The following is a 23,400-nucleotide window of genomic DNA, read 5'->3' as shown; positions in this document are numbered from 1 at the left end:
GGGGTGGGGGTGGGTGGGTGGGGGATTGGGGGGGTGTATTGGGGACTTTTTGGATAGCATTGGAAATGTAATTGAGGAAATTACCTAATTAAAAAAAAAAGGAAAGAAACACGGGAACTGACACCAATTGAGTTCTCAACTGTTTTCCCTGGTAAACATTTGCAAACACACATAGGACCACTTGTACTGACCACACCCTCTCCATTATTTCTACTGATCACATGCTCTCCACCATTGTAATGACCACACTCTCTCCATCACTTGTACTGACCACATTCTCTTTATTACTTGTACTGACCACACTCTCTCCATCACTTGTACTTTTCACACTCACAACATTACTTGTACTGACCACCTTTCTCTATCACTTGTACTGATTAAAATCTTTCCAACACTTATACAGATCATATGCTCTGAACCATTGTAGTGACCATACTCTCTCCATCATATGTACTGACTACACTCTCTCCATCACTTGTACTTATCACACTCATAACATCACTTGTACTGACCACACACTCTGCATCACTTGTACTGATCACACTCTCTCCATCACTTGTACTGACCACACTCTCCATCATTTGTTCTGATCACAGTCTCTCTATCATTGTACTAATAACACTCTCTCCATGATTTGTATTGACCACAACCTCTGCATTACATGTACTGACGACACTGTCTTCATCACTTGTACTGACCAAACTCAATCCATCCCTTGTACTGACAACACTCTCCATCACAAGTACTGATCTAAATCTCTCCATTACTTGTATTGATCACACTCTCTCAATCATTGTACTGATAACACTCTCTCCACAACTTGTACTGACCACATACTCTCCATCTCTTGTACCGATAAAACTCTCTCCATCATTTGTACTGACCAGACTCTCTCCATTACTTGATCTGATCTTACTCTCTCCATCACTTGAATTGATCACACTCTCTCCATCATTGTACTGATCACACTCTCTTCATCACTTGTACTGACAACAACCTCTCAATCACTTGCAATGACCATGACCCTTCTATCACTTGCACTGACCATACTCTCTCCATCACTTGTACTGGCCACACCATCGAAATCACTTGTACTGACCACAACTTCTACATCACTTTTACTGAACACACCCTCTCCATCACATATTCAGATCTCACATTCTCCATCACTTGTACTGACCACACATTCTCCATCACTTGTACTGATCACACTTTCTTCATCTCTTGTTTTGACCACACTCTTCATCACTTGTACTGATCACACTCTCTATCACTTGAACTGATCACAGTGTCTCCATCATTTTCCTGCTAACACCCTCTCCATCACTTGTACTGACCACACTTACACCATCACTTGTACTGTCCACACTCTCTGAATCACTTTACTGATCACACTCTCTACATGACTTGTAGTGACCACACCCTCTCCATCACTTGTACTGATCACACTCTGTCCATCACTTGTACTGCCCACGTTCTCTCTATCACTTGTACTGACCAAATTTGCTTCATCATTTGTAGTTGCCACACTCTCCCAATCACGTGTACTGACCACATGCTTTCCATCACTTGTTCTGAATACAGTCTCTCCATCATTGTCCTGATAACACACTCCCCATCACTTGTACTGATCACACTCTCTGAATCTCTTTTACTGATTACACTCTCTGCATGACTTGTAGTGACCACCAACTACTTTTACTACTCACATTCTCTCCGTTGCTTCTACTGACCACACACTCTTCATTACTTGTACTGACCACACTCCCTCCATCACTTGTACTAACCACAATCTCTCCTTCACTTGTACTGTTCACACTCACTCCATCACTTGTACTGATCACAGTCTTTCCAACATTGTACTGATAACACACTCTCCTTCACTTGTACTGACCACACTCTCTGTATCACAGGTACAAACCACACCACCTCCATAACATGTACTGACCACACCATCTCCATCACTTATACTGACCACACCCTTACCATCACTACTGACCACTATCTCTCCATCAGTTATAATGACCACAACCTCTCCATCACTTGTACTGATCACACTCTCTCCTTCAGTAGTACTTACCACAGTCTCTCCATCATTGTACTGTTAACACAGTTTCCATCACCTGTATTGACAACACACTCTCCAACACTTATACTGACCACTCTTCTCTATATCACTAGTACAAATTACACCTTCTCAATCACTTTTACTGACCACACCCTCTCCATCACTTGTACTGACCACATACTCTCCATCTCTAGTATTCATCAAACTCTCTCTATCACTTGTACTGACCACACTCTTTCCATTACTTGTATTGACCACACACTCTCTATCACTTGTACTGAACAGTCTCTCCATTATTTTCCTTCTAACATCCTCTACATCACTTGTACTGACTATACCCACTACATCACTTGTACTGACCACACATTCTCCATCACTTGACTGATCTAACACTCTCCATCACTTGTATTGATCACACTCACTCCATTAGTTGTACTGACCACACTCTTCATCACTTTTATTGACCATAATCTCTACAACACTTATATTTACCACACCCTCTACATCTCATGTCCTAATCACAAACTCTCCATGACTTGTACTGATCACACTCTCTGAATCACTTTTAATGATCACACTCTCTGCATGATTTGTAGTGACCACAAACTAACCTTCACTTGTACTGATCACACTCTCTTCATCTCTTGTACTGATTATAGTCTCTCCATTTTTGTACTGATAACACACTCTCCATCTCTTTACTGACAACAATCTCTACATCACTTATACTTACCACACCCTCTTCAGCACTTGTACTGACCACAATCTGTCCATCAATTGTACTGACCACAGCCTCTCCATCACATGTATTGACAACACCCTCTCCATAAATTGTACTTATCACACTCTCTCCATCACTTGTACTGACAGCACCCTCTCCAAAACTTGTACTGACCACAACCTCTCCATCACTTGTACTGACATCACACTCACCATCAATTGTACTGTATAGACTCTCTCAATCACCTGTACTGACCAAACTACACATCACTTGTACTGATGAAACTCTCTCCATCACTTCTACTGATCACAATCTCTTTATCACTTGTACTGATCTTACTCTCTCTATCAATTGTAGTGAACACAGTCTCTACATCATTATACTGATAACACCCTCTCCATCACTTGTACTTACCACACTCTCTCCATCACATGTACTGACAATAACCTCTTCATCACTTGTAGTGATCACATTCTTTCCAGCTCTTGTAATGATTACAATCTCTGAATCACTTTTACTGATAAAACACTCTCAATGACTTGTAGGGACCACATCTTCTTTATCACTTGTACTGATTACACAGTCTCCATCACTTGAAATGATCACACTCTCTGTATCACGTTTATTGATCACACTCTCTAAATGAATTGCAGTGACCACACAATCTCCATCACTTGTATTGATCACACTCTCTCCATCACTTGTACTGTCCAAAGTCTCTCCAGCACTTGTACTGACCACACTCTCTCCATCTCTTGTACTGACCACACTAGCTCCATCAACTGTATGGACCCCATGATCTCCATCATTTTTACTGATCACTCTCTCTCCATAAGTTTTACTGATCACAGTCTCTCCATCAGTGTACTGATAACACTCTCTCCATCACTTGAACTAACCACACTCTCTACATCACTTGTATGGACCACACCATCTCAATCACTTGTACTGAACACATTCTCCCCATCACTTGTACTAACCAAACTCTCTCCATCACTTGTACTGTTTGCACTCTCTCAATCACTTTTACTGATCACAGTCTTTTCATCATTGTACTGCTAACACACTCTCCATCACTTGTATTGACCACACCCTATCCAACACTTGTACTGACCACACCCGCTTCATTACTTGTATTGACCACAACATCTCCATCACTTGAACTGACCACACAATCTCCATCACTTGTACTGTTCAAACTCTCTCCATCCTTTGTACTGATCACACTCTCTCCATCACTTGTACAGATCACACTCGCAGCTTCACTTGTAGTGACCACACTCTCCCCATTACTTGTTCTGATCTAACTCTCTCCTTCACTTGTATTGATCACAGTGTCTCCATCCTTGTACTGATAACACTCTCTCCATCACTTGTACTGACCATACCTTCTCATTCCCTTGTACTGACCACACTATCTCATTCACCTGTACTGACCATCACCTCTCCATCACTTGTAATGACCAGACTCTATCTTTCACTTGTACTGATCAAATTCTCCATCTCTTGTACTGATTTTTTTCTCTCCATCACTTGTACTGACCACATTCTCTCCATGACTTGTAATGATCACACATTTTCCATCATTTGAACTGACACTCTCTCTCCATCATATGTACTGACCACACTCTCTCCATTATTTGAACTGATCACACCCTCTCCATCTCTTGTATTGACCTCACTTTCTCCATCACTTGTACTGACCACCCTCTCTCCATCACTTGTACTTACTACACCCTCTCTATCACTTGTATTGATCACAGTTTATCCATTATTGTACTGCTAACACACTCTCCATCAGTTGTACTGACCACAACCTCTCTGTCACATGTACTGATCATACCCTATCTATCACGTGTACAAACCACACCCTCTCCATCACGTGTACTGAGCACAAACAAATCATCTCTTGTACTTATCAAACTCTCTCCATCCCTTGTACAGATCCCACTCTCTCCATCACCTGTACTACCACACTCTCTCCATCACTTGTTCTAACCACACACTCTCCCTTACTTGTACTGTCCACACACTCTTCACCACTTGTGTTGACCACACCCGATCCATCACTTATGCTGATAACACTCTCTCCATCATTTGTACTGACCACACCTGATCCATCAATTGTACTGACAACACCTTCTCCCTCACTTGTACTGACCACACCCTCTCCATCAATTATACTGATCATGGTCTATCCATTATTGTACTGCTAACACACTCTCCATTAGTTGTACTGACCACACAATCTCCATCACTAGTACTTATCAAACTCTCTCCATAACTTGTAAAGATCACACTCTCTCCATCACTTGTACTACCACACTCACTCCATCACTTGTTTTGACTACATACTCTCCATAACTTATACTGATCTAACTCTCTCCATCGCTTGTATTGATCTCAGTCTCTCCATCATGGTGCTGATAACATTTTTTTCCTTCACTTGTACTGACCAGAATCTCTCCTTCACCTGTACTGACCACCACCTCTCCATCACTTGTACATACCAGACTCTCTCCTTCACTTGTACTTATCATATTATTCATCACTTGTATTGATCAAACTCTTTCAATCACATGTACTGATCGCACTCTCTACATCACTTGTACTGATCTCAGTCTCTCTGTCACTTGTTCTGATCACACCCTCTCCATGACTTGTACTGATCACACACTTTCCATCATTTGAACTGACCACTCTCTCCATCATGTGTACTGACCACACACTCTGCATAACTTGCACTGATCTAACTCTCTCCATCACTTGTATTGATCACAGTCTCTCTCCATCAAGGTACTGATAACACTCTCGCCATCACTTGTATTGACCACACTATATCATTCACCTGTACTGACCACCACCACCTCTCCGTCACTTGTAATGACCAGACTCTATCCTTCACTTATATTGATCAAATTCTCTATCACTTGTACAGATCACACTCTCTCCATCACTTTTACTGACCTCAGACTCTCAATCACTTGTACTGATCTAACTCTCTCCATCACTTGTCAAGTTCCTTCTCTTTCCATCTCTTGTACTACCACCCTCACTCCATCACTTGTTCTGACCACACTCTCTCCATAACTTGTGCTGATCTAACTCTCTGCATCACTTGTATTGATCACAGTCTCTCCATCAAGGTACTGATAACACTCTCTCCTTCACTTGTACTGAACACACTCTCACATCACCTTTACTGACCACCAACTCTCCATCACTTGTACTGACCAGACTCTCACCTTCACTTGTACTGATCAAATTCTCCATCACTTGCAGTGATGAAACTCTCTATCACTTGTACTGATCACACTCTCTCCATCTCTTGTACTGATAACACTCTATCATTTTCACTAGCTACACTCTTTCTATCACTTGTATTGACCACACACTCTCCATCACATGTACTGAACACACTCTCCCCATCACTTGTACAGTCTACACTGTCTCATTCACCTGTACTGACCACCACCTCTCCGTCCCTTGTAATGACCAGACTCTATCCTTAACTTATATTGATCAAATTCTCCATCATTTGTATTGATTAAACTCTCTTTATCACTTGTACTGATCACACTCTCTCCATGACTTGTACTGATAACACACACATTTTCCATCATTTGAACTGAACACTATCTCTCTATCACTTGTCCTGACCACATTCTCTTCATCATTTGTACTGATCACACTCTCTACATCACTTGTACTGAACTTATTCTATCCATCACTTGTACTGACCTGAGTCTCTCCATCACTTGTACAAACCACACTGTCTCCATCACTTGTATTGATCACACACTCTCCATCACTTGTACTGACCACACTTTCTCCATCACTTGTACAATTCACACTCTCTCCATCACTTTGACTGACCATACTCTCTCCATCCCTTGTACTGATCAAACTCTATCCATCACTTGTATTGATCACAGTATATCCATCATTGTACTGTTAACACACACTCCATCAGTTGTAATGACCACACCCTCTCTGTCACTTGTACTGACCATACCATTTTCATCACGTGTACTGTCCATACCATCTCCATAACTTGTACTGATCACATAATACAATTCATCACTTGTACAGATCACATTCTCTCCATCACCTGTGCTACCACACCCACTCCAACACTTGTCCTAACCACACACTCTCCATTTCTTATATAGATCACACTCTCTCCATCACTTGTACTGACAAAACACTCCCCTCATTTGAACTGAACACACTCTTTCCATCACTTGAACTGACCACACTCTCTCAATCACTTGTACTGACCGAAATTAAAACTTCACTTATACAGACGACACTCTCTCCATCACTTTTACTGAACACACTCTCTCCAACACTGGTACTGATCACAGTCTCTTTATCACTTGTAGTGACCACACACTCTGTATCACTTTTACATAAAACACACTCTTCATCAATTGTACTGATCACACTCTCTCCATCACTTGTACTGACCACACTCTCTCCATCACTTGTACTGACCACACACTCTTCATAACTTGTACTGATCACACTCTCTCCTTCACTTATACTCATCAAAATCTCTCCATCACTTGTACTGACCATAATCTCTCCATCACTTTTACTGACCACATTCTCTCTATCACTTGTAATGATCACACTCTCTCCATCACTTTTAATGCCCACAATTTCACCTTCAATTGTAGAGACCACACTCTCTCGATCACTTTTACTGATCAAACTCTCTCCATCACTTGTACCTATCACACTCTCTTTATGACTTGTAGTTATCTCACTCTCTGCATCAATTGTAAAGAAAACAGTTTCTTCATCACTTATACTGATCGCACTCTCTCCATTTCTTGTACTGTCCACACAATCTCCATCATTTGTATTGACAACACCCTCTTGATCACTTGTACAGACCATACCCTCTCCATCAATTGTACTGACCATATTTTTCCATCACTTGTACTGACCACACATTCTTCATCACTTGTTCTGACCACAATCTCTCAATCACTTGTACTGTCCACACTCCATCAGTTGTACTGACAATACTCATCCACCTGTTGAACTGAACACACCCTCTCCATCACTTGTACTGATCACAATATCTCTAATGTTTGACACTCTCTTTATCTATTTTATTGATCACACTCCCTCTATCACTTGTACTGTCCACACTCTCCTTCACTTGTATTGATCACATTCTCTCCATCACTTGTACTAACCACACTCTCTCCATTACTTGTACTGACAACACACTATCTTCATTTGAATTGACCACACTCTCTCTATCACATGTACTGACCACATTCTCTCCATCACTTGTACTGATCACACACTCTCCATCACTTGTACTGACCCCACCCTTTCAATAACTTTTACTGACCAAACTCTCTCAATCATTTGTACTGAGCACACGCTCTACATCACTTGTACTAGTCACACTCTCTCTATCACTTGTACTGATCACACTATCACATTCACTAGTACAGACGACACTCTATGAATCACATTTACTGATCTCACTCTCTACATCAGTTGTACTGACCACACTCTCTCCATCACTTTTATTGACAACATACTCTCCATCACTTGTCCTGATCACACTGTCTCCATCACTTGTACTGTCCACACTCTCACCTTCACTTATAGAAAACACTCTCTCGATCACTTTTACTGATCACACCCTCTTCTTCTCTTGTACTATCACACTCTCTTTATCACTTGTAGTGACGACACTCTCTGCATTACTTGTAGAGAAAACATTCTCTTCATCACTTGTACTGACCACACACTCTCCATCACAGGTACTGACTACACACTCTCAATCACTTGTACTGACCACACTCTCTCCTTCATTTCTACTGACCACACTCTCTCCATCACTTATACTAATCACACTGTCTCAATTACTTTTAATGACCACACACTAACCTTCACTTGTACAGACCACACTCTCTCCATCACTTTTACTGATAACACTCCCTCCATCCCTTGTACTGCCAAAACTCTCACAATCACTTGTAATGATGTCACTCTAGGTATTACTTGTCCAGACCACACTCTCTCCATCTCTTGTAATGACCAGACTCTCTCCATTACTTTTACTGACCACACCCTCTCCATCACTTGTACTGCCCAAAATCTCTCAGCCAGTTGTACATACCACACTCTCACCATCACTTTTACTGACCACACTCTCTCCATCACTTGTACTAACCACACACTTTCCATCACTTGTACTGATTGCTCTCTCTCCATCACTTGTATGGAACATACCTTCTACATCACTTGTACTGATCACACTCTCTCCATCCCTTGTACAAACCACACTCTCTCCATCCCGTGTATTGACCACACTCTTTCCATCCCTTGTACTGATCACAATCATTCTATCACTTGTACTTACCACACTCTCTCCATCACTTCTAGTGTCTACACTCACTCCATCACTTGTACAGACCACACTCTCTCCATCACTTGTACTGACCACACACTCTCCATTACTTATACTGATCACACACTCTCCATAACTTGTTCTGACCACACTTTCTCTATCTCTTTTACTGACCACACTGTCTTCATCACTCGTAATGATCACACTCTCTCCATCACTTCTACTGACCACACTGTCTCCATCACATGTAGTGACCACACACTGCCCATAACTTGAACTGACCACACTCTTTCCAACATTGTACTGACCACACTCTCTCCATAACTTATACAGACCACATTCTCTCCATAACTTGTATAGACCACACTCTCTCCATCACTTGTAGTGATCACACTCTCTTCATCACATGACTGAACACACTCTCAGCATCACTTGTATTGACCACACTCTTTCCATCCCTTGTACTGATCACAATACCTCTATCACTTTTACTGACCACACTCTCTCCATTGCTTCTAGTGTACACACTCTGGCGATCACTTGTACTGAACACACTCTCTCCATAACTTGTACTGATCAAACTCTCTCCATCATTTCTACTGACCATACTCTCTCCATCACATGTAGTGACCACACATTCCCCATCACTTAATCTGACCACACTCTTTACATCACTTGTACTGACCACACTCTCTCCATTATTTACACTGACCACATTCTCTACATTACTCTTAAGGAACACACTCTCTCCATCACTTGTACTGACCGCACACTCTCCATCACTTGTACTGATCACATTCTCTCTATCACTTGTTCTGACCACACTCTCTCCATCCTTTGTACTCACCACACTCTCTACATGATTTGTACAGATCACACCCTCTCCATCACTTGTACAGTCCATACTCTCTCCATCACTTGTACTCTCCACACCCTCTCGAACATTTGTAATGATCACACTCTCTCAATCACTTGTACTGATCACACTCTCTCCATCACTTGTACTGATCACACACTCTCCATCACTTCTACTGACCACACTGTCTGCATCACATGCAGTGACCACACACTCCCCATCACTTGAACTGACCACACTCTTTCCATTACTTGCACAAACCACACTCTCTCCACCACTTATACAGACTACTTTCTCTCCATTACTCATACAAACCACACTCTCTCCATCATTTGTACTGAACACACTCTCTCCATCACTTGTACTGTTTGCACGGTCTTCATCACTTGTAATGATCACATTCTCTCCATCACTTGTACTGACCACACCCCCTCCATCACTTGTAATGATCACACTCTCTCATTCACTTGTACAGACCAAACTCTCTTTATGATTTGTACTGATCACATTCTCTCCATCACTTGTACTGACCACACTCTCTCCATTACTTGTACTCGCCACACTCTCTCCATTACTTGTACTCGCCACACTCTAATCACTTGTACTGACCACACACTCTCCATCACTTGTACTGATCATACTCCCTCCATCACTTGTTCTGATCACACACTCTTCATCACTTATACTGACATCACTAGCTCCATCGCTTGTAATGACCACACTATCTTCATCACTTGTACTGAACACACTCTTTCCATCACTTTACTGACCACACTCTCTCCATCTCTTGTACTGATCAAACTCTCTCTATCACTTGTACTAATCACATACTCTCCTTTGCTTATAATGACAACACTCTCACCATCACTTGAATAGACCACACTCTGTCCATCACTTGTAATGACCACACTCTCCCCATCACTTGTACTGACACCACTCTCTCAGTCACTTGTACTAATCACACTAATCACTCTCCATCAATTTACTGACCACACCCTCTCAATCATTTGTACTGCTCACAGTCACTACATTACTTGTCCTGACCACACTCTCTCCATGATTTGTACTGACCACCCTCTCTCCATTACTTTCATGATCACACTCTCTATATCACTTGTACTGATCACAGTCTCTCCATCATTGTACTGACAACACTTTCTCCAACACTTTTACTGAAGACACTGTCTCCATCACTTGTACTGACCACACTCTCTCCAACACTTTTAGTTATCACACTCTCTCCATCACTCGTTATATCCATACTCTCTCCATCACTTTTATTGACCACACTTTCTCCAACACTTGCACTGTTCACACTCTCTACATCCCTTGTACTGATCACACTCGCCATCACTAGTACTGACCACACTCTCTCAATTAGTTGTATTGATCAAACTCTCTCCATCACTTAAACTGATCACATTCTCTCCAACATTTGTACTGTCCACATTCTCTGTATCACTTGAACTGAACACACACTCTCCATCATTTGTACAGACCACACTCTNCCACATTCTCTGTATCACTTGAACTGAACACACACTCTCCATCATTTGTACAGACCACACTCTCTATATGACTTGTACTGATCACATTCTCTCCATCACTTGTAGTGACCATACACTCTCTATTACTTGTAGTGATCACACTCTCCCCATCACATGAACTGACCACACTCTCTCCATCACTTGTACTAACCACAGTCTCTCTGACACTTGTACTAATCACACTCTCTACAACCTTTTTACTGATCACACTCTCACCATCACTTGTACTGACGACACTCTCTCCATCACTTGCACTGATCACACTCTCTCAATCACTTGTACACACCACACACTCTCTATCACTTGTACTGTTACACTCTCTCCATCAATTGTACTGACCAACTCTCTCCATCACTCCTACTGTTTTCCACTCTCTATCACTTGTACTGTCCACATTTTCTCCATCATTTGTACTGAACTCACTCTCTCCATCACTTACACTGACCACATTTTCTTTATCACTTGTACTGATCACAGTCTCTCTATCATTATACTGATAACACTCTCTGCATCAATTGAAGTGGCCAGACCCGCTCCGTCACTTGGATTAACAATATCCTCTTCATCACTTTACTGATCACATTCTCTCAATCACTTGTACAGACCAGACAGACTCTACCTATCACTTCTACTGATCACACTTTCTCCATCACTTCTACTGATCACACAATCTCCATCACTTGTACTGATCACATTCTCTCCATCACTTGTACTGACCACACTCTCTCAATTACTTGTACTGATCAAACTCTCTACATCACCTGTACTGACCATACACTCTCCAACACTTTTATTGACAACACTCTCTCTATCACTTCTACTAATCACCATTGCTCCATCACTTGCATTGGACACACTCTCTCCATCACTTGTACAGATAACAGTCAATCACTTGTACAAACACATTTGATCTATCACTTTTACTGATTACAGTCTCTCCACCACCTGTACTGATCACACTCTCTCCATCACTTTTACTGTGACACTCTCTCCATGAGTTGCAGTGACCACATTCTCTCCATCACTTGTACTGATCACACTCTCTTCATCACTTTTACAAACCACACTCTCTCCATCACTTGTACTGGCCATGATCTCTGCATCATTTGTACTGAGCACACGCTTTCCATCACTAATACTCACCACACTCTCTCAATCACTTGTACAGATCATACTCTCTCCCTCATTTGTACAGACCATAGTCTCTTCATTACGTGTAGAGACCACACATTCTCCTTCACTTGTATTCACCACACTCTCTCTGTCACTTGTACTCATCACACTCTCTCTTTCCCTTGTACTGATCACAGTCTCTGAATCATTTTTACATACCACACTCTCTCTATGAGTTGTAGTGACCACACACTCTCCATCACTTGTAATGACCACAGCCTCTTCATCATTTGTACTGAACACACGCTCTCCATCACTTTAATTGAACACACTCTCTCCATCTTTTTTACTAATCACAATTGTTCCATCACTTGTATTGGACACACTCTCTCCATCAGTTGTACAGATCTCAATCTCTCAATCACTTGTACAAATTACATTGTCTGTATCACTTGTACTGATAACACACTCTCCATCACTTGTACTGATCACACTCTGTTCATCACTTGTACTGAAAACAGCCTCTCCATCACTTGTACTAATCACACTCTTTCCATAACTTGTACTCATCACATTCTCTCAATCCCTTGTACTGATCACACTCACTAAATCACTTTTACTGATCACTCTTGTTCCATGAGTTGTAGTGACCACACACTCTCCATCACTTGTACTGACCACACTCTCTCCATCACTTCTACTCATCAACTCTCTCCATCACTTGTACTGATCACACACTCTTTTTTTTTAATTGGGTATTTATTTCATTTACATTTCCAATGCTATCCCAAAAGTCCCCCACACCCTCCCACTCCCACTCCCCAACCCACCCACTCCCACCTCTTGGCCCTGGCGTTCCCTTGTACTGAGGCATATAAAGTCTGAACAACCAATGGGTCTCTCTTTCCACTAATGGCTGACCAGGCCATCTTCTGATACCTGTGCAGCTAGAGACACAAGCTCTGAGGGGTACTGGTTAGTTCATATTGTTGATCACACACTCTTAATCACTCTCCATGAGTTGTAGTGACCACTCTCCATCACTTGAACTCATCACAGTCTCTTCATCAGTTGTACTGACCCCACCTTCTCCATCACTTTTTTGACCACACTCTCTACAACATTTGTACTAATCCTAATCACTCCATCACTTGTACTGACCATACTCTCTCCATCACTTACAGGTCACAATCTCTCAATCACTTGTACAAACAACATTCTCTCTATCACTTGTACTGATAACAGTCTCTCCATCACTTTTATTGATGACACTCTCCCCATGAGTTGTAGTGACCAAACACTCTCCATCACTGGAACAGATCAAACTCTCTCCATCACTTGTACTGGCCACACTCTCTCTATCACTTGTACTGATCACACTCTTTACATCACTTTTATTGACTACACTTGCTGCATATTTGTACTGAGCATAACCTCACCATCACTTGTGCAGACCATACCCTCTCCATCACTTGTACTGACCACACCCTCTCCAACACTTTTATTGACCTCATGCTCTCCATCACTTATACTAATCACATTCACTCCATCAGTTATACAGACCACACTCTCTCCATCACTTGTAATGATCACAATCTCTCAATTCCTTGTACAAACCACACACACTTTCTCTCTATCACTTTTGCTGATCACACTCTCTTTGTCACTTGTACTGACCATACTCTCTCCATTACTTGTACTAACCACACTCTCTCCATCACATATACTGATTACACTCTTTCCATCAATTGTACTGATCACACTCTCTCCATCACTCCTACTTAACACACTTTTCAATATCACCTGTCCTGAACACACTCTCATCATCTCTTGTCTGACAACAGTCCCTCCGTCACTTGTACTGACTACACTCTCTTCATCACTTGTACTGATCACACTCTCTCCATCACTTGTACAGTCCACATTCTCTCTATCACTTGTACTCATCACACTATCTCCATCCCTTCTACTGATCACATACTCTGAATCACTTTTACTAATCACACTCTCTTCATGAGTTGGAATGACTACACACTCTCCATCACTTGAACTGATCACACACTCTCCATCACTTGTAGTGTCCACAAACTCTCCATCACTTGAACTGACCATATTCTCTCTAATTCTTTTACTGATCACACTCTCTCCATCATTTGTCCTCTCCACATTCTCTACATGACTTGTACTGACCACACCCCCCTCCAACAGTTGTACTACCCACACTCTCTCCATCACTTGTACTGATCACACTCTCTCCATCACTTTTACATATCTCACTATCTCCATCATTTGTACTGACCACACTTTCTCCATCACTTGTAATGAACACACACTCTCCATCACTTGTACTGATCACACTCTGCCCATCATTGTACTGATAACACTCTCTCCAACACTTGTACTGACAACAATCTCTATAACTTGTACTTACAACACTTTCTCCACCACTTTTTTTTTAAAATATTTATTTATTTATTATATGTAAGTACACTGTAGCTGTCTTCAGACACTCCAGAAGAGGGCACCAGATCTCGTTACGGATGGTCGTTAGCCACCATGTGGTTGCTAGGATTTGAACTCTGGACCTTTGGAAGAGCAGTCGGGTGCTCTTACCCACTGAGCCATCTCACCAGCCCTCTCCACCACTTTTACTGACCACACTGTCTCCATTACTTGTAATAATCACAACCTATCCATCAGTAATATTGACGACACCCTCTCCATCACTTGTACTGACACCACTCTCTGCATCACTTTTACTGACCACACTCACTACATCCCTAGTAATAACCACACCCTCTCCATGACTTGTATTGACCACACCCTCTCCATAACTTGTATTGACTACACCCTCTCCATCACTTGTACTGTCCAGACTCTCTCCATCACTTGTACTCATCACACCATCTACATCCCTTGTACTGATCACACTTTCTGAATCAATTTTATGGATCACACTCTCTCCATGTGTTGTAATGACCACACACTCTCCATCATTTGTACTGTCCACAATCACTCCATCACTTGAACTGACCACACTCTCTCCATAACTTGTACTGATCACACTTTCTCCATCATTTGTACTGACCACACTTTCTCCATCAATTGTACTGACCACACACTCCCCATCACATGAACTGACAACACTCTCTCCATAACTTGTCCTGATCACGGTCTCTCCATCACTTGTAATGGCCAGCCTCTCTCCATCACTTATACTGACCACCCTCCCTCTATCTCTTGTACTGACCACACACTCTCCATCACTTGTACTTACTGCACTCTCTCCATCACTTGTACATCACTTACACACTCTCTCCATCACCTCCACTGACCACACACTCTCAATCACTTCTACTGATCATACTATCTCCATCCCTTTTACTGACCACACACTCTCCATCACTTGTACTAATTGAACTCTACCCATTACTTGTAAGGATCACACATTCTCTATCACTTGTACTGACCTCCCTCTCGCCACCATTTACTGAAAACTCTCTCTACATCATTTGTACTGAACACACTCTCTCCATCACTTGTACTGATCACACTCTCTCTATTACTTGTTTTGATCACACTCTCTCCATCACTTGGACTGACCACACTCACTCCATCACTTGTACTGACAATCCTCTCTCTATCACTTGTACTGACTACCCTCTCTCCATATCTTGTACTGACACCATCTCTCCATCACTTGTACTTATCACACTCTCTCCATCACTTCTAATGACCACACACTCTCAATCACTTCTACTGATCACATTATCTCCATCACTTTTACTGAGCACACACTCTCCATCACTTGTACTGACCACACTCTCCCAATCACTTGTACTGACAACACTATATTTATCACTTATAATGATCACACACTCTACATCACTTGTTCTGACCACACACTCTCCGTCTCTTGTACTGACCACACTCACTCCAGTTTTTGTACTGACCACACTCTCTCCAACTTTTGTAGTGACCACACTCTCTCCATCCCTTTTACTTACCACGCGGTCTCCATTACTTGTACAGACCCCACTCTCTCCATCACCTGTACTTTCCACACTGTCTCCATCACTTTACTGTTCACACTCTCTCCATCACTTGTACTGATCACACTCTCTCCATAAATTGTCCTGATCATGCTCACTCTATCACTTGTAATGACCAGCCTCTCTCCATCACTTATAATGACCTCCCTCCCTCCATCTCAGGTACTGACCACAAACTCTCCATCACTTCTACTGACAACACCTCCCCATCACTTGAACTGATCACAACCTCTGCATCAGTTGTACTGACCACACTCTCTCCATCACTTGTACCCACCGCACTCTCTCCATCACTTGTACTGATCATACTATCTCCAGGACTTGTACTGACCACCCTCTTGCCATCATTTACTGAAAACACTCTCTCCATTATTTGTACTGAAAAAACTCTCTCTATTACTTGTTTTGATCACACTCTCTCCATCACTTGTACTGACAATCCTCTCTCTATCACTAATACTGACCCCCATCTCTCCATCACTTGTTCTGATCACACTCTCTCCATTACTTTTACTGATCACACTCTCTCCATCACTTGGACTGACCACATTCTCTCCAAAAGTTGTACTGATTCTTGTCTCTCCATCACCTGTACTTACCACACTGTCTCCATCACTTGTACTGATCACACTCTCTCCATCACTTGTGTTGATCCCACTCTCTCCATCTCTTGTACTGATCACACTCTCTCCATCACTTGTGCTACCACCCTTTCTCTATCACTTGTACTGACCAAACTCTCTCCATCACTTGTACTGACCACACTCTCTTCATCACCTGTACTGACCACAGTCTCCATCACTTGTACTGTCCATACACTCTTTATCCCTTGTACTCACCACAATCTGTCTATCCCTTGTACTGATCACACTCTCTCCATCACTTGTACTGATCACACTCTCTCCATTTCTTGTCCTGACCTCACACTCTCCATCAATTTTACTGACCACACTCTGTCCATCACTTGTACTGACTATACTCTCTCCATCACTTGTACTGACCACACTCTCTCCTTCACTTGTACTGATCACACTCCCTCCATTACTTGTGCTAATCACACTCTCTCCTTCACTTGTACTGATCACACTCTCTCCATCCTTTGCATTATCTCATGGTTTTATGTATTTGCTTACTTTCCAAGGTGGTTGAATATAGTGCATGTCAGTTCAGTTCCTGTTCATCTAAAGTAGTTACAGAGTGTGTGTGTGTGTGTGTGTGTGTGTGTGTTTGTTTGTTTGTTTACGTAGTACTTTTATGAAGTAAAAACAAAATTATTTTTATACATTCAATCTTATGTTTTTATGAATTTACATTTTATGAACTTTCCAATTTATATACAATGAGTGAGTTGTGTTTTAATAATCAGAAAAAAATGAAATGTTTTCTTTAAAGCCCCAAATAAGGTTCACCTGTTACAAGAAAGGAAACAAACTCTTCACCTTTGGATCCTTAGCACAGAACTTCATGATGTCCTTCCAGTGTCTGTCAACTGTCTGAAACTGCCGCCCTTCCTCGGGCATCTGCTGCATGATATCCTCTGAGCAGAAGATGGGCTCTAAGTACAGCCACTGAGCTTGCACTTTTAACCATTCATCAATTGTCTCCTGGATCCGAATCAAACGGTCTTCCCAGGCCTTAATAAAAAGTATATTGTACTAAATTCCAGGTTTCAAAAGGAAAAACTATAAATTATTGGGGAGACATATTTAGAATTCCCTATTATTTTAATATCAATACAAAACAATTTACACCTTAAGATCTCTTACAGGAGACTCAACTAGACTTAAAAAAAAACAGTATGAGGTTTCCCCAAATCAATGAAACTCGCTTTGGTAATGATCATAAAGTTATTTCATATCCTCATCTTTCTAGGAATCACTCCAAATCCTAAATGTATATCCTGCTCTACACCAGGGATTATCAACTATGGATGATGCTATTCTACATACCAGGCAACATTTCAGTGTCTGAAATATCATAATGTCTGTGCTATAACAATGTGAGTTATTACATCTAGTAGGAGGAGGGTGCTGTTAATATCTAGTGGATGGAGGCCAGAAATACTGCTAATGTGCTTCAATATGTAGAACAGTCCTCACAACAAAGAATTATTCAGCCCAGGACCAGAGAGATGGTTTATGGATAAAATTAGTCTTCCCAATAAGATTGATGTCTAGAATTTGATGCCTAAAATGGGGGACCATACAGTGGAAGGAGAGAACAAGTCTCTACAAGTTGCCCTCTGACCTTGGCACATGCACTGTGACATCCCTGCATGCACACACATACACAAACACACACAGTAATAAATAAACATATAAAGAAAAAAGGAACATATATATATGTATATATATGTGTGTGTATATATGTGTATATAAGTGTGTGTGTGTGTATATATATATATATATATATATATATATATATATAGAGAGAGAGAGAGAGAGAGAGAATTTTCAGCCCCAAACATCAATAGCTTAAAGTTTAATGATCTTGCTCTAAATCAGCATAGTTTGAAGAGAATTTAAAATAAAGTAAAATAAGCCTCCATATCCTCAGAGATTCCCTAGAGTTAGTAAGTGTGTAGCTTAAGGTCTTTGGTTTGGAGCTTAATCTCTATTTTTTTAAACCATAAAAGAACTTCTAAATTACTCTTCTTAAACAAGAACTTTCTAACATATGTGTGTTATATATATACATGCGTGTGTTCTAACATATATATGTTTCTAACATTTAGAGAAGAGAATAGTTTATGTGTGTGTGTATATATATACATATATATAATTTTTTAAACAAGAAAGGCCAAGCTAGCCAGGTTTATAGGAGCATAACCAGTGTTATGTCCTCCTTGAAAACCACAACTGTTTTCCTCAAATGCTGGCAGCCAAGATCATCTATGAAGCACTGTTAATTCTAAAATTAAATATTTCACATTTTAAAATTAAATCAAAACATTACAATGTACCAAATAAATATGTAAAGTTGTTACTTGTCCGTTAAAAATACAATTAAAAATAATATCTGGTTTTAAAAAACTGCCTTGGTTTAAATCTCAATTCCATCATCTAATAGCTAAGTGAATTTTGGCAAATTTCTCAACCTTAGCTTTCTTATCTATTTAAACAGATAATAACATCTACTATGAAGGTCTGCTGTGGGGATTAAATCAGTTAGTAAATATGAAACCACTAAAACAGTAAATATCGGCATAGTAAATATCAATCAAAACTGGGATCAACAAGTCAGTGATTTCTCTTTTCCTCAATTTAAATAGCCCCCAATTAGAATTCTGATATTATTGTTAGTTACTTATAGGAACTTAAAGGGATAATGCGCCAGTTCATAAGTTGGAGGACAGATCTTTTGACTACAAACATCCTGTCGGGTTGGTTCTTTGTTTCAAATAAAACTGAGGAACTAGGTTAAATCAGCCAAGGCTACCCAGCTCCTTTCCAGGTCATGTAGATTATTTTTTTAATGATATGTAGGGGAATTTCTCTCTGCCACCTTTGAACATTCAATGTATTTCAAAGCATGATATCTATCTATCTATCTATCTATCTATCTATCTACCTACCTACCTCCTGCCTATCTTTTTTAGATAAGGCCTTGTCATATATTCTAGGCTAGCCTCTAACCCTCTAGGTAGCATAGGTTAGATTGGAATACATGTTGATTCCCCTGCCTCATGTTCCTGAGTATTGGGATTATAAACTTTGCTAGGAACAGGTAAGAAGTAATCCCTAATTGTGCATGTAACAAAAATCTGCCTAGATGGCTACCACTACAGTAGATGACTATATTAGAAACATTTATCTCTTCAGAATAAATGTCCACGAATGCACGCACACTTGTACACTCATATGTACATGCACAAGTACATGTGTGTGAATACACACAGCACCAAATTCCCTTACTTTCTTTGTTCAATGTTTTAGGAGTTATCCTCGGTATTTTCCTTACTTTATACAGTTTATAACTCTTTCTTAATCTTTTATCTCCTGGTTGAACTTTTTAGCTTTGTACTCACTAAAGGGCAAAAACACTGGACTTCATTATACTATGAATTATTGTCATAATTTGTATTTTTCCATAGTTACCCATTTCAACAATAAAGAGATATCATTTATTTTTTCTGAAGTGGAAAGTAACTCATTATTTACTTTCATGCTTGTCGTTTACAAATAGAATTAAACAGTGACCCAGGGAACTTTACTGTGAGGCTACAGTGTAATATGTGCTCTGAGCTTTCTAAAATTAGAAATTCCTAAGAATAAAGTTTTTAAATTTTGGTTGCTAAAAACTCTGCTTGCCAGTCTACAGTGTGCACTTAACATGTGTGAGATCAGAATGAACAAGAAAATGTGAGTTTATTCAGCAGCAAGTCTCAGAGGGTGAGAATATTCTAGGTCTAGATAAGATTGTATGGCAGCTAGAAGCTTCCAGGACTAGGACTAGGCCTAGGTTAGCAGAATGAGACAGCAAGCCTCAGAGACAAGTTTTATTGGGAGAACAAAAGTTACATTTATAATTACCGAATAAAAATCTTATAAAATCTGATTTTCTTCTTAAAAGTATTAATCTCTCAAATATTCTGCACGTCAAATTTTTGTTTATTTTTAAAATTTCATAATGCTTTGCCTTTGTATTGTTTACTGTGTGCATACAGTACCCACTGAGGCCAGATGAGGGCATCAGATCCTCTGAAACTGCAGTTGCAGATGGTTATTAACCATCATGTGGATGCTGGGAACCAAGCAAATGCTCTTACCATCACACTCTCTCTTCAGCCTCCTATTGCATGTTAATCTCCAAATGTGTATTTCTGTTTCTCACCACATAAAATACCAAGATTCAGTTATATCACTTGAGTAGACACTTTAAAGCCATCCACAAATATTTATGTGAGAACTTATATGAATTAAGATAGGCATTTTTATAAATGACCAGGAGCTATCATATTTACCATACCTTGATCTCATTTTCAAATGGTTTGATAAAAGGTGAGCCTCTCATTGTCTGAGTTTTTATAATTTGATCATCAAGAATTGCCTGAATCTCGTCCACTGAAGAAAGGATACCAATTCCAGTATCACGATACAGACTTATATGAAAAGAAATATCATCCCAAGTTGCTATCATAGCATTCATGGACCTCTCTAAGGAAAATTCCTGAAAGGGAGAAATGCAAAAAGACTAAGATGATCAAAATAAGAGTGGGGTGGGGGTTGGGGACAGGATGATGAAAAAAAGGGAACTTATTCAATTTTTCTGGGTAACTCACTAAGCATTGGGCATATACCATAATCTTCATAACTGTCTGTGTGTGTCTGCCTGATGTCTGTCTATTATCTATCTATCTATCTATCTATCTATCTATCTATCTATCTATCTATCTAAGAGGGGGCTTTTTTAATTATTTAAAAGTTCTTTTGAGAGGCTATGGGCCTAGGATAAAACCAAACACTACTGCTTTGCTTAAGGAATGTAACAATAAAATGACATTCTGCTACACTCATAGGTCAGTGCCTTGCTCAACCACCACCAGAGATGCTCCCTCCTGTAGTAGATATTGCACGAAAATTTTCTATTTTCAATTAAAAATAGAAAAAATATTACTAAGAAAAATGAAGGTTTTTAAAAAAAATTTTAGTTACTATGAAAACTGTTAAAATGGACAACAGAATAAAATACTCACTGTATTATCTCTGAAGTGGCCTTTTGCAGATAGCCTGTGACTTGAAGTTTTCTGCTTATTCTAAGAACCCTCTCTAAAGCCATACTGGGAATACACACACACACACACACACACACACACACACACACACACACACCATATCCATCCACCCAGGATTCTTAATGGAATAATCATACACCAATACTAGTATCAACCACCAACTGTATCAGAATGTGGCAGAATTAGGCGGATGTCAAAGGAGCAGTTTCTAGTCTGCATTTCAGAGAGGCAAGATCATGTTTATGTCATGGAAGGGTTGTCTTCAATCATCACCCACTCCCTCTCTCTTCCCATTGCTATCCTGCACTGTATACATTACACCAAGACAGAGCTGTGACTGGCAGAGGACGAAGCCCTCAAGGGTTTCACTTTATCCACATGCTTACCTTACTTGCACCAGCACTTATGACTTCAAAACTTTCTAAATATGGAGAAAGGTTTAATTTTAAAACTTTTCTCAGTGTAGTTCCAGAATCTGGAGTCAAGTCATACCCCACAATTTCTGACATCTGTTTCCAGTGACGAGCTCTCATTCCTGGATTGCACAGGATGGAGACTGTAGGGATATATTCCTAAGGATGAACACAAACAAGAATGTCATTTGACTTCCATACAGATGGTTGATAATAGGGAGATTGAATTTCTTCAAATTACTTGAGCACAACCAAAACATCAACTAGATTTAGAGGAAAGGAAGAAGGAACAAAAGTACTCCAAAGTTCATTGGCAATGTTAGGCATATAAAATAATCAAGAAATTACCAAAGTAAGAATTAATAAGAAAAAAATTCCGCCGGGCGGTGGTGGTGCACGCCTTTAATCCCAGCACTCCGGAGGCAGAGGCAGGTGGATTTCTGAGTTCGAGGCCAGCCTGGTCTACAAAGTGAGTTCCAGGACAGCCAGGACTACACAGAGAAACCCTGTCTCG

The 23,400-nt window shown here is 40.5% G+C and overlaps 1 protein-coding gene across 1 annotated transcript in view; it reads right to left on the bottom strand.

Annotated features, from left to right (window-relative positions):
- Window positions 1–23,400, bottom strand: part of Dnah12 (dynein axonemal heavy chain 12) — a 184,675-nt gene that overhangs the window by 125,904 nt on the left and 35,371 nt on the right. Inside the window, exons 17-19 of the mRNA XM_021181341.1 lie at window positions 22,860–23,045; window positions 21,708–21,908; window positions 18,179–18,373 (exon numbers count right to left, since the gene is read on the bottom strand). Coding sequence (XP_021037000.1) covers window positions 18,179–18,373; window positions 21,708–21,908; window positions 22,860–23,045 — 582 coding nt within the window. The remainder of the gene's footprint in view (window positions 1–18,178; window positions 18,374–21,707; window positions 21,909–22,859; window positions 23,046–23,400) is intronic.

The sequence above is a fragment of the Mus caroli genome, chromosome 14 (assembly GCF_900094665.2).
Source record: "Mus caroli chromosome 14, CAROLI_EIJ_v1.1, whole genome shotgun sequence".
Classification (NCBI taxonomy): Eukaryota; Metazoa; Chordata; class Mammalia; order Rodentia; family Muridae; genus Mus; species Mus caroli.
Note: the sequence above shows the minus strand (reverse complement) of the source record. Positions and strands in the feature narration are given on the sequence as shown.